Below are 13098 nucleotides of genomic sequence, written 5' to 3'. Positions count from 1 at the left end.
GGATTATGTTAAATATTAAATAGTAGTCACTCACCAAGGGCTAGCTATTAGCATTAATATCATCATATTGCAGACCGTCTAAGGCACATCATTTCTCACGTTTGCACATTTATGAAAATGGAGTGATTCACAGGGTCTCACACTTGCCAGTAGAGGTGGCAGCTGTGACATGACATTGCTTGTGCATGCAGTAATCTTGTTGATGATGACCGTCTGTCAACAAACTATTTGAGAACAAGTCATAATGACTATTTGAGGAAGCATTGCAAATCCTGATTATCACCTAAAAACCTTGCATTGATTTTTTTTTTTTTTTTTCTGTAAGATACGGTGCCAGTTTCAAAGTTTACAGAATAGTTGTCAACAGCTTAGAAGAAAGTTCTAGAGACAAAAATGGCAGTCTGGACAGGACTGTGTGTCGCCAATGATCTCAGGGGCACAAAGGACAGCAGTGTGGGCAAACATGGACATCAAGCGCTGCACAGAAAGTGACTTGGATCTGGACTCTATTTTTTTTTACAGTTTTTATTTATTTAAAAAAAATTTTTTTAACGTTTATTATTGAGAGAGAGAGAGACAGAGAGACAGAGCATGAGCAGGGGAGGGGCAGAGAGAGAGGGAGACACAGAATCTGAAACAGGCTCCAGGCTCCGAGCTGTCAGCACAGAGCCCCACGCGGGGCTCGAACTCACAAACCGTGAGATCATGACCTGAGCCGAAGTCAGTCGCTCAACCAACTGAGCCACCCAGGCGCCCCTGGACTCTGTTTTAGAAACGTTGTATTTTGCATATTTTCATTTAAAAATGTACATAATGATGACATATGAGAAAACTCATTTAAATAAGTCCACAAAGCATACTTACTGTTTTGAATGAGTTGAAAATAAATGTTTATCCTATTCAATGTGTCACAGTTTAACTGAGTGATTTTTCTTTCTCAGTACCTAAAACAAAGGAGTGTCTTACAGCTTATGTCTCGAATTGGATAAAACTGCATATTATTCACATCAAGACTTGTGAAGGAATCACATTTATTAAAGTGCGTAAAGTACATGTCACCTATAATTTTCAGGAGTTTGCCTTCACTGGCTGTTAGGGATTGCTTAGCAGTTCAAATTCAAAAGGAGATGGAGGAGAAGTTCAAATTCAAAAGGAGGGGAGGGGGAAAGCAAGAGGGGAATAAAAAAGCAAATGTTCCCAAACTACCTGCACACAGTAACTTCTTTCAGCAAAATGATTCTACAGTACCTGAAGTGGACTAAACTTGGTCATTAAAAAAATATCTCAAAGAAGTTTGTTTCTGGCATTCATCACAGGGAGGTGAACATTAATGACTGAAATGTATCTGTGTGATGAGGGCAGGGGAAGGGCTGGGGTTATTGAATCCACATTGTCTTTTTAAAAAATTTATCTCAATATAGCTTAATAACATTCTCACTTTACATACTGCACATGCTAATTAGAGGCAGTCCATGAGGAGGCTACTAATGATCAGATTTAAAGTGCAGAGGCTGCATTTTGCCCTGAAATTTCTTTTTCTTTCAATAACATCCTTTTCTCCAATAAGATTGTTTTAATTAGCTGGTCTAACAATTCACAGAAGTTATGAACACACAACACTTCCTTAACAGCAGACTTTTAATTTTTAATTTCATTGTCTTTACAAGGATTAAATGGAAGCCAATTTCTAGAGCATTTCCTATGTCAAAATGACGCCAGTGGAAGAAAGTTTAAAAAGGAATGCTAGCTCTTGATTTTTGAAATAAAATATCTTTCCAATTGAAACTATTCAAAAATATTTATTTGAACCAAATGAAGTTCATCTGGTTTCTACTTCAAGTAGTTGCTTCTGAATTTTTTCACCAATGTAAATTACATTCATAAAGCTAAAATTTTTCAGCAAGAACTAAAGTGTCATTTACCTGAGCAAGTTTTAAAAGGGAAAATGAAATGCCACAAGATGTCACTGTAATCCTAATAAATGGGTAAGGGTAATCGCTTTTATTTCTACATTTAAAGAAATTAGGTGAAAAATCCGCACAATAGGCACAACACAGTTGCTAATATTACAGTCTATTTTCCAGATCTATAGCTATAAAAAGCACATCAGAATAAACCCCTGGCATTAAATGGCAACTCTCATAAAATAAGAATCTTCTGCTCTTTTGAAAAAAACATCTTCATTTTCATGACACAATTCCATCTAGCCTATTTCTGATTCAGATTTGAAGTAAAATAATACACTGGACTCATTGGAAATAAAAACTCCAGGTTAAAGACCCAGTAGAAGCTCTTTATACTCATCCTATGATGTCTTTGATATCTATGAAAGATTCAACTGCCAGCCAGAATGGAGATAAAATTGTGAAAAAAACACCGTTTGGATCGAGAAAGAAAGAAAGAAAGAAAGAAAGAAAGAAAGAAAGAAAGAAAGAAAGAAAGAAAGAAAGAGAAAAGAAAAGAAAGAAAAAAGAAAGAAAAGAAAATTCCGGCTTGATAATGTACTTGAGACACAAATTGTAAATGAAATACCCATTCTTGTTAATTTCCCCTCTGAAAATCTTTTTCTGATTCACATCCTGTAGTCCAAGCACACAGATGAAAGGGACATCTATAAACCTATTTCAACTATACTGACAAAATCAGGGGAAAAGTGAGTTTAGTTGGTTCTTTCAAGATCGCTTTTACCATTACTGGTGGACAGAATAATATATCATTTCTGAAAGGAGGCACTTCCATGTCTCTGAATGTGTAAAATAATGTTATATTCAGAGTCCTTAGGTGATATTTACAAGGGACTGATTGGCTGGCATACATGGATGTGGAGGCAATTTTTTTAAGCTGTCCCTTACTTTTTAAAAAAGAATGTCTCAGTGAAATAAACTTCTGCAAAGCAAATCCTTATAGCTAAGCATATGAAAGCCTTTGCTACCTGTAACTTTGGTGGTCAGTTTTCATTTGACTGAAGTTTTTCCATATTTATTCACTTAAATATTGCTAATTTATCATGCACTAAAGATACTAAAATAAATTAGACACAGAGCCAATGGACTATTAAAGCTCTTGAAAACTAGCCGAAGATGGGAACTGTATTAGCAGATGCTGTTAGGATAGAAGCTCATATTGTGTGCAGCTGGGGCATAGAGGAAATGAGTTCCTCAGGAGTTGGGGTAAAGAGGTCTAGTTCTCTATAAATCCCAAATAGAGGGCAACAAAGATCTTCAGGTGATTGTTTTTTCACTTGATATGCTGATTTATTTTCTCTGTCCTAAAAGAAAACCTGACAAAATGCATGGTTTCAGTTTTCTTTTCAGCTTGATAAATTTATTTAATCAAACCATCCATTTTCTAATTTGCATGATGTTGTTAACACAACAGAAATGTAAGAAATTGCTCACTTGAAGATAGAAAACATTTCTAAAGAGATGTTCTCTAATGCTCCTGTGGGTGCATAGTCTTATTGAATTCTATACTTTTTTGTCTCTGCACATAACTTATTGTAAAAAAAGGGGGGGGGCTATCCAGTGCTTATACACTGTTCTGTAAAAAAGGAAAAGATTTTTAAAAATCATTTTAATGGCTAATAAAGATACAGCAAAGTCTATACATTTATCTTATCAGCTAGAAGTTCTCTCCCCATTAGTAAAGCATTTTACATCCCCCGTATCTATTCTCTAGAGCTGTGACAGGAAAATGGATTCTCACCTGTGAGACATGTAAGCTTTTTCTGGGCAATGACTTGGCTAGGAGTGGACAGGAACAGGTTCATATCCTAATGCTCCTCCAGCTCTGGGGAGATCTCTGTCCATGAACGTCACCAGGACCACCGCCTCTTGGGCCACCTCTATAAGGGATGTATGGAATACTGTGCCTAACCACCCACATCTGATGTTGTTTATGTCCTTTGCACAGCTTCATTGTCTTTTGGAGCAGAAACTTACATACCAGCAACCTAAACTAGGTGCAAATCATTCTCACTGACTCTGCAACCCCAACCAGCTTCTTTGGTCTGGCCCAGAATCTGCTATGGTTGTTATTAAAGTAAAAGTTCCAGCAAATACAAATTAAAACCACAGTGAGATACCACCTCACACCAGTCAGAATGGCTAATATTAGCAACTCAGGCAACAACAGATATTGGCGAGGATGTGGAGAAAGAGGATCTCTTTTGCACTGCTGGTGGCAATGCAAACTGGTGCAGCCACTCTGGAAAACAGCATGGAGGTTCCTCAGAAAATTAAAACTAGAACTACCCTATGACCCAGCAATTGCACTACTAGGTATTTATCCAAGGGATACAGGAGTGCTGTTTCAAAGGGGCACATGCACCCCAATGTTTATAGCAGCACTATTGACAATAGCCAAAGTATGGAAAGAGCCCAAATGTCCATCGATGGATGAGTGGATAAAGAAGATGTAGTATATATATATATATATATATATATATATATATATATATATATATATACATATACACACACACACACATATACATACAATGGAGTATTACTTGGCAATCAAAAAGAATGAAATCTTGCCATTTGCAACTATGTGGATGGAACTAGAGGGTATTGTGCTAAGTGATTTTAGAGAAAGCAAATATATGATTTCACTCATCTGAGGATTTCAAGATACAAAACAGATGAACATAAGGGAAGGGAAGCAAAAATAATATAAGAACAAGGAAGGAGAACAAAACATAGGAGACCTTTAAATACAGAGAACAAACAGGGTTGTTGCGGTGGGGGGGGGGGTTGTGGGTGGAGGGAAGGGCTAAATGGGTAAGGGGCATTAAGGAAGACACTTGTTGGGATGAGCACTGGGTTTTATACATAGGGGATAGATCACTGGAATCTAATCCTGAAATCATTATTGCACTATATGCTAACTTGGATGTAAGTTAATGAATAAATTTTAAAAAATCATAAAAAAAAGAATGGGAGAGCTGCCTGGCAAGATTGAGATGTATCATTTCTGGGCTGCTGTCTAAGTAAAAGATATGTATCTATTTATATTTATTTAAACATTAAAATTTGAGGATACTGTTAAAGTGGATTCTAAAATAAGAGCCTAAATACTCAAGTTAAATTAATTGTAGAAAATTGTTAAGTCATTTCCTCATACTAAAGCACAAATAAATGTTGTAAGAGTTAGGGGCTTAAAAATAAAACCATAAATTGAAACATAAAACAAAAAAAAGTAAAAGTTCCAGCTGCTGTCAAACAGGAGACATTTCCTTCAGAGAATTGGATTTTTTTAAATTAAAAATAATCATTAAAAGAAGACCTAATAACAAAAAAACAAAACCAAAAACAAAAAAAAAAAACAAAAAACCCCCAAATAATCCAATTACAAAATAGGCAGAGGAACTGAATAGAGATTTTTCCAAAGAAGACATACACATGGCCAATAGGTCATGAAAAAGTACTCAACATCACTAATCATCAGGGAAATGCAAATCAAATCCACAATGAGCTATCACCTCATGTCTGTTAGAATGACTATCAATACAATCAATAGAAGTGTTGGCAAGGATGCAGAGGAAAGTGAACCCTTGTGCACTGTTGGTGGGAATGCAAATTGGTACAGCCACTATGGAAAACAGTACGGAGGTTCCTAAAAAAAATTAAAAATAGAAATACCATACGAGTCAGCAATTCCACTTCTGGGTATATATCCAAAAGAAATAAAATCACTATCTCAAAGTGACACCTGCACCCCCATGTTCAATGCAGCATTTATTAACGATGGCCAAGACACAGAAAAACAAACTAAAGGTCCACAACGGATGAATGGATAAAGAAAATGTGGTGTATATATACAATGGAATATTATTCTGCCAAAAAGAAGGAACTTTTGTCATTTATAATAACACGCATGGGTCTTGAAGACATCTTACCAAGTGAGGTAAGTCAGATAGAGAAACGCTAATAACACTGTGTGATCTCATGTGTGGAATCTAGAAAAGTTGAACTTACAGAAGCAGAGAACGGATTGGTGGTTGCCAGAGACCAGGGGTTGAAGGTGGGGAAGATGGGTGAAGGTGGTCCAAATGTACAAACAAACAAACTAAAACAAACCTAACAGTTCATAGGAAGGGAAAAGACAGACCCAGCCAGCCCTATGGCAAAAACACTTGGCTATCTTTTGCCACCCGTTCCTTTTTCTCCTGGACACATAACATATCCCAGCTTGCCTTGCAGATGCATGCAGCCAAGCAACTAAATTCTGGCCAAACGGTCGTGAGTGGACATATGTATGTCATTTTCCTATCCTCTACCTCTTTTTCTCCCGTCACCTGTTGGCCGGATATAGAATGTCTAGAGATGTTCTCAGGCCCTAGGCGCTAGCACTACAAGAGGGAAGGAGGCTGGTTCCCTGAATGGCCACTTGCAGAAAAGATATCCAAAGGAGCCATGGGACCAAGAACTCACTCATTTGACCAGTGCATCAGCAAAAAACTACAACTTGTATAGTTACGTCACTAAATTCAAGTCTGTTAGGGCAGTTACCCTGCTATGACTTCTCTAAGCAAATGTATGACGGATTTATTCTCATAAGTATGCTGTATACCTTTTCGCTCTTTTTTCCATTTTTCTTTTCCTTGACATTTTACCAAAATAATACACTGGAAGATACTTATCCTAGATACCAGTGTGGTCCCCAGTTAGCCAGACAGATTTGTTTTGAATTAATGCTTGATCTTTGTGAGGTTGCTCTCACTGAACACTGCTAAGTAATGGAGGATATTACTTTCAGGAGGGATTTTCAAATGCTGGCACCTTAAATAGCCCCCTTGCATGAGCCTAGTGTGTCAACGAACAGGTATTGATTAGATTTTTGCCACTTCTCTGCTTCCGGCTCCAAGAACCAAATATTTGAAACAGACTTTTGTTTCCTGGGTCAGTCTGCCCCGAGATGCAGCATCCCCACCCCCGCCCCGATTGCCTCTTTCTGAGGAGCTCAGAACTGTACTTAAAGAGAGACCTGACTGATGGATTGCCTCCAACACCCTCAGGCTGAGGCTGCTACAGGTACTGTCTACTTGTAACCTCATCATCTCTTCCCAGGTCTGATTCACTAAGAAAAGCAGCCAGGCTGTATAATAGGATATCCTACTAATGAGTGCTCATTTATTTATTAATTCATCCATCATTGATTAAGTACCTATCAGGCTCTATGGGGGCACAAAGAAGCAAGTGAACTTAGCTCAGCCCCTACCCTCAAGAGAGCTTACACTGTTGTCGAAGGAGCTGGGAGAGAGACAGACGGTACACAGGAAGTTATGATCCTGTGCAAGGTGTGTGGTACAGGGGAGCTCCAGGTAGGTATTTGTCAGAATTAACTGAGCTGTGCAAACGTAAGATTTGTGCACTTTGCTGTATGTAATATAATACACTTTAAAAAGTACTGTCAAAAAGGAACCTATTAAAGCATTTTTTAAAAAAATAACATTTGTTTGTAGCCCCCCCCCCTTCTCTGTTGCAAGGAACACTTCCTTCAGATTTGTTTTCATATTGCATTTATTTAAATATATTTACCTGTTATTTCTGATGTTTAGTTTGGGCCTTTATTTTCCCTTGGAAATGAAGATGTTTACTGATCCTTTATAAAGTAACCTACTTTGGGGGTATTTATGGCACTCGCATTTCACAGGCATAACACAAATTAAAACAGTGTTAAAATACTTTGAAAATGTTAACAGGCTATGGAAGCTCTAAATGATAATACAGCAGATGAGGGAAAACTTGCAAGTAATTTAGCAGTTTTGTGTGCACTTTCCCCCAGAGAGACAAAACTGAGTTCAAGCTATAAATAAAAGAAATCAGCCCTGAGTGGGGCACCTGGATGGCTCAGTCGGTTGAGCGTCCGACTTCAGCTCAGGTCATGATCTTGTGATTCACGAGTTCGAGTCCCACATCAGGCTCTGTGCTGACAGCTCAGAGCCTGGAACCTGCTTCAGATTCTCTCTCTCTCTCTCTCTCTCTCTCTCTCTCTCCCTGCCCCTCCCCACTCGCACTCTATCTCTCTCTCATACACACAAATAAATACAAAAATTAAAAAATATTGAAAAAAAAGAAATCAGCTCTGAGAATACATTTCAAAATCAAAACAGAACACATAAAACCCCAAAACCCAAAATGTCAAGCAAAAACAAATAAAAGAAATAGTCAAGAAATAGTCTAAAACAAAACTATGTGCCCCAAAGAGACATACTATAATAAAAAGGGACATAAATAGAACAATTTTTAAAATTTTTTTAATGTTTATTTCTGAGAGAGAGGCAGAGTGCAAGCGGGGAAGGGGCAGAGAGAGAGAGAATCACAGAATCTGAAGGAGGCTCCAGGCTCTGAGCTGTCAGCACAGAGCCCGACACGGGGCACGAACCCACGAACGGCAAGATCATGACCTGAAGTCGGGGCTCAACCAACTGAGCCACCCAGGCAGCCAATAATAGAACAATTTTTAATGACAGTATAGGAAAATAACAGATCATCAAATATGATCTTTGAAACAGATATTAAAGATAGTTTTCAAAAATAAACAGTTCTATTTTTTAAGTGTTAAAATCCTGACACACTCAGTAAATCCCATGAGTAATGTATCAAGTAGTAATGTATTTGGTGTTATGAATGTGTAAGTTTACAAGACAGACCTTAAAAGTTTTGAAAGTGGGAAGAAGTACAATCAGTCATTCCTTCAGTGGTGACTTTGCAGTTTCAACTCTAACCAAGATCACTTTTTAGTTCACTGTGTTAAATTAAAGAAAGTATGACCTTGGCTAGAATTTGGCAGAAGTCACATATGGGGCTGCAAACACTATGGAAAATTAACCTATGCACATCTCAGGAACAGGATTGTGATTTTTGTGTATTTGCACTTCCCACTAGCCCTCAACGACCTCCCAGGATGCAGTTTACCCTAAGGCAATGGAGGTACAAATGTTTTCTGCTAGTAGTGACCCACAGGCACCAAATAATCCTTAATTTGCTCTTAAAGAGAATTTGGTTCAATCTTGCATTTTACAGCTGAGGAAACAGAGACCCTAAGAGTATGTAGCTCTTGCCCAACATAACCATCATTATCAGCTTCGTCATCATCTTGAACTTACCGTGCCCTCTCCATGTGCTGGCCACTGAGATGTATGCACGTCGTACCATATCATCCTCTTACAATCCTCGGTGCTATTTTCACCCTTATTTATGAATGAGGAAATGAATGCTCAAAGCAGTGGTATACCATGCTCAGGGTCACACAGGTGAAAGAAAAGTCTTGGGTTCCTCCTTCAGAGCCAGAATTCTTTTTTAAATTTTTAAAATTTATTTTATTTTTAACATGTGTTTATTTCTGAGAGACAGAGAGAGGCAGAGCACAAGCAGGGGAGGGGCAAGAGAGAGAAGGAGCCACAGAATCCGAAGCAGGCTCCAGGCTCTGAGCGGTCAGCACAGAGCCGGACCTGGGGCTCGAACCCACAGACCACGAGATCATGAGCTGCGTAGAAGTGTGACACCTAACCGAAGGAGGCACCCAGGTGCCCCAGAGCCAGCATCATTAATCACTGTATCAAACTGCCTATGGATTGCGCTGTCATAGTTAGAGCTTAGGGCTCAGGACTACCAAATAGTCGGTACAGCTGATACACAATTTATCACATTTTAGGCATTCAAAGATACTGTGGAGCAAATGAATAAATGAAAACTATAAGCACAAAACATAATGTTACGTCTTCACAAATTTATCCGCAACGAATTTTCACCAATACATTTGAAAGAGTGGCTCCATCAATACAGTTACTTAGACATGCTTTATTTTCTTTCAAAATTACTTCTACATTTTATCACTATTTTAACAGAAAATAAAAGATACTTGAGAGAGGGAGAGTGTGCATTAACTGCCAGAAGTTGTGTCCTGAGAATATGGCTAACATATATGAGGATACATTGAAGAAAATAAGAATAAATATAAACACCAAAGAAATAATTAATGATATAATTGAAACTAGTAGTTTTTTAAAGAATTAATATAACGTCAACTTTTTGAAGTCTCTAAAAAAGATGGCCTATGTAGTATATAGTGATATGTACATACACATACCTATATTTCCCTAAATGAGCATTGACTTATATGTCAATATACTGTCTTCTGATACCCTTTATTGGTGCTTTAATGTCATCTAGCAGGTATTGAATAAAAATGTAAGGCAGACAATAATTCATTTTAATCTACCATAATCATATGTTACAGATTTTCTAAAAATTACAAATTTTATTATTTTTTAACATTTTTTTAATGTTTATTTTTGAGAGAGAGAGAGAGAGAGAGAGAGAGTCAAAGCATGAGCAGGGGAGGGGCAGAAAGAAAGGGAGACGCAGAATCTGAAGCAGGCTCCAGGCTCCAAGCTGTCAGCACAGAGCCGGATGCAGGGCTTGAACTCATGGATTGTGAGATCATGACCTGAGCTGAAGTCGGATGCTTATCCAACCGAGCCACCCACGCACCCCAGAAAATACACATTTAAAGTATATGTTCTACCCACACATTGTATTGCAAAACACACTCTTTATTTCTCCATTTTGATACCAACATGCTCAGTCCCAGACTTTCTTTTCAAGCCAAAAATATATTAGTATGTTCAATATCAGTTTATTCAACAAATATTTCCTGGCTACCCATTATGTGCCAGGCCCCTAGGATAAAGAAGGGGGCATTAGTCCTATTTTGCATTCAAAAAAATAAGTAGCTCTGTCAACTTGGTGGTGAATTATACGTTAAAATTCAGTTGACCTTTAAAAAAGGCTAAAACTGTCTTTTTGCCAGATGTGTGATTGCCTGGGAAACTTTTATAACAAAGAGTCTAAATAGGTTTTTGCTTTTTCTTTTAAATTCTTCTTAGTATTTCAGAAGATAAGGAGCTTTTTTTAAATTAAAGATGGAAAAATTTTAAGTTATTATGAGTTAAACAGAGTTCATCTCTACAAAAGGAGAACTTATCCATGGATATTTTCATTTTAGGGGCAAAATCATATAATTCCTATAAGATATTGCAGCCAAATGTATTTTTTGAATTCATTGTGTAATATTTTTCACCACTGCTCAGCATTCCTAATAGCTTCTGTGATTTTTGTAGAAGTAATATCCACTCATTGTATAAAATATGAGCTAAATGTCCATCAAAACAGGAATAGATATGCAGCTAAAGAAAATAAACCAGAGTTTCTGGGATTAATCTGAAAAAAAATCTTAAATACAGAGTATTGAGCAAAATACATGTTTATAGTATGATTACATTTCTTTCTTTCTTTTTTTTTTTCCTTTCTTGTCCTAGTCTTTTATTTGTTAACCAGCAATCTTTAAAAATAAATGCATAGGAATGCAAATTGGTACAGCCACTCTGGAGAACAGTATGGAGGTTCCTCAAAAAATTAAAACTAGGACTACCCTATGACCCAGCAACTACACTACTAAGTATTTACTCAAAGGATACAAAAATACAGATTCGAAGGGGTACATGCACCCCGATGTTTATAGCAGCATTAACAACAATAGCCAAATGAATGGATAAACAAATTGTGGTATATATATATATATATTTGTATTTATATACTATATATATAAATATATATATATTTATATACATATAATGTATGAATAATACATACATATAATGTATGAATAATAAATGCATGGATAAACAAATTGTGGTATGTGTATATATATATATATAAATATAAATATATATATGTATATACACACACACACACATACACACACACACACATACACACACACACACAATGGAATATTATTCGGCCATAACAGAATGAAATCTTGCCATTTGCAATGATGTGGATAGAGCTGGAGAGTATTATGCTAAGCAAAGTAAGTCAGAGAAAGACAAATACCACATGATTTCACTCATATGTGGAATTTAAGAAACAACAAATGTTCATCGGGGGGGGTTGGAAAAGAGAGGCAAATAAGGAAACAGACTCTTAAGTATAAAGAACAAACTGATGGTTAGTAGAGGGAAGGTCGGTTGGGGGATGTGTTAAATAGGTGATGGGGATTCGGAGGGCACTTCTTGTGATGAGCCATGGGTGTTAAATGTAAGCAATGAATCACTAAATTCTTGAAACTAATATTACACTCTGTTAACTAACTGGAATTTAAATAAAAACTAAAAAACTAAAAAACTAAAAAAAGAAACATTATAGTTAACTAAAATAAATAAATAAATAAATAAATAAATAAATAAATAAATAAATGCAGAAGGAAAGCAACAAACAAAAGCAGGCGATCTGCATAGTGGGTGGAAAATGACCGTAAGCCACGGCACAAGAGAAGTTCCTGTTTTGTTCTGTGGGGTCAGGAGGTTACAGTACTGTGTGGTCACCTTTCTTCTCCCCGATGAAGGTCTCAAACAGCTAATTTTTGCTTTTCAACCATTTTTATTCATCTTATTCTCTGACTCCATACATTCCAGAAGGCTCAACGGATTTGTAATACACTTCCAAGATGAAGGGAAATCTCTTGCTCATTGTTTGCCTGACATCTTGGCTTGTGTCCATCTTATTAAACAAAAAATATGCTCCCAAAACACCCACAAATTCAACTACTAAAACTCCTTTAAAGATCTTCTTGGCCAGTGGTTCCACAGTGTGGGCCATCATGTAACCAACAGGCAGGTGAGTGGGCAGCAAGGGAGAACTGCATTGCTGTTTATAATGCTGTACCCGAGACGCTTACATCTGATACCATTTCTATAAAACTTTAAGCCATATATAACAATACCATACAGTACTAAATGGCTGTACATAGTAAAAATATAAAAATCTCTGTGGGTCGATAAACAAGTTTGGAATAGTGGAGATGGAGAGAAAAGACTAGAAATGAGATCAAAGAAGGGTACCCAAGGGAGGAAGAGGTCAAATGTATTTGTACTAGACCAACAATTAACCTCTAGGCAGAACTTACAGGTGATTCTAGGGGCCCAATGCTGATGGCCTTTTGACCAATGTCAGAAAGTGGCTGTTTCCTATCATTTAATGTTTTCGGGTTGTTTAAGGTAAGAAAGTCACTCCTGACCTTATTTTCTTG

General features: G+C 37.1%; 1 protein-coding gene across 1 annotated transcript; it reads right to left on the bottom strand.

Moving 5' to 3' along the window:
• Window positions 1-12431: 12431 nt before the first annotated feature.
• LOC123576152 (protein CEBPZOS-like) lies at window positions 12432-12668 on the bottom strand. The gene has a single exon (XM_045437117.1). It carries the CDS (start codon window positions 12666-12668, stop codon window positions 12459-12461), a length of 210 nt encoding a protein of 69 aa, XP_045293073.1. The 3' UTR covers window positions 12432-12458.
• Window positions 12669-13098: the final 430 nt, after the last annotated feature.

The sequence above is a fragment of the Leopardus geoffroyi genome, chromosome C2 (assembly GCF_018350155.1).
Source record: "Leopardus geoffroyi isolate Oge1 chromosome C2, O.geoffroyi_Oge1_pat1.0, whole genome shotgun sequence".
Lineage (NCBI taxonomy): Eukaryota > Metazoa > Chordata > Mammalia > Carnivora > Felidae > Leopardus > Leopardus geoffroyi.
This window is presented reverse-complemented; position numbering and strand designations above follow the sequence as displayed.

Excerpts from the sequence above, each read along its gene's own strand:
- LOC123576152 (XM_045437117.1), bottom strand. The coding sequence starts at position 12,668 with ATGGCCCACACTGTGGAACCACTGGCCAAGAAGATCTTTAAAGGAGTT.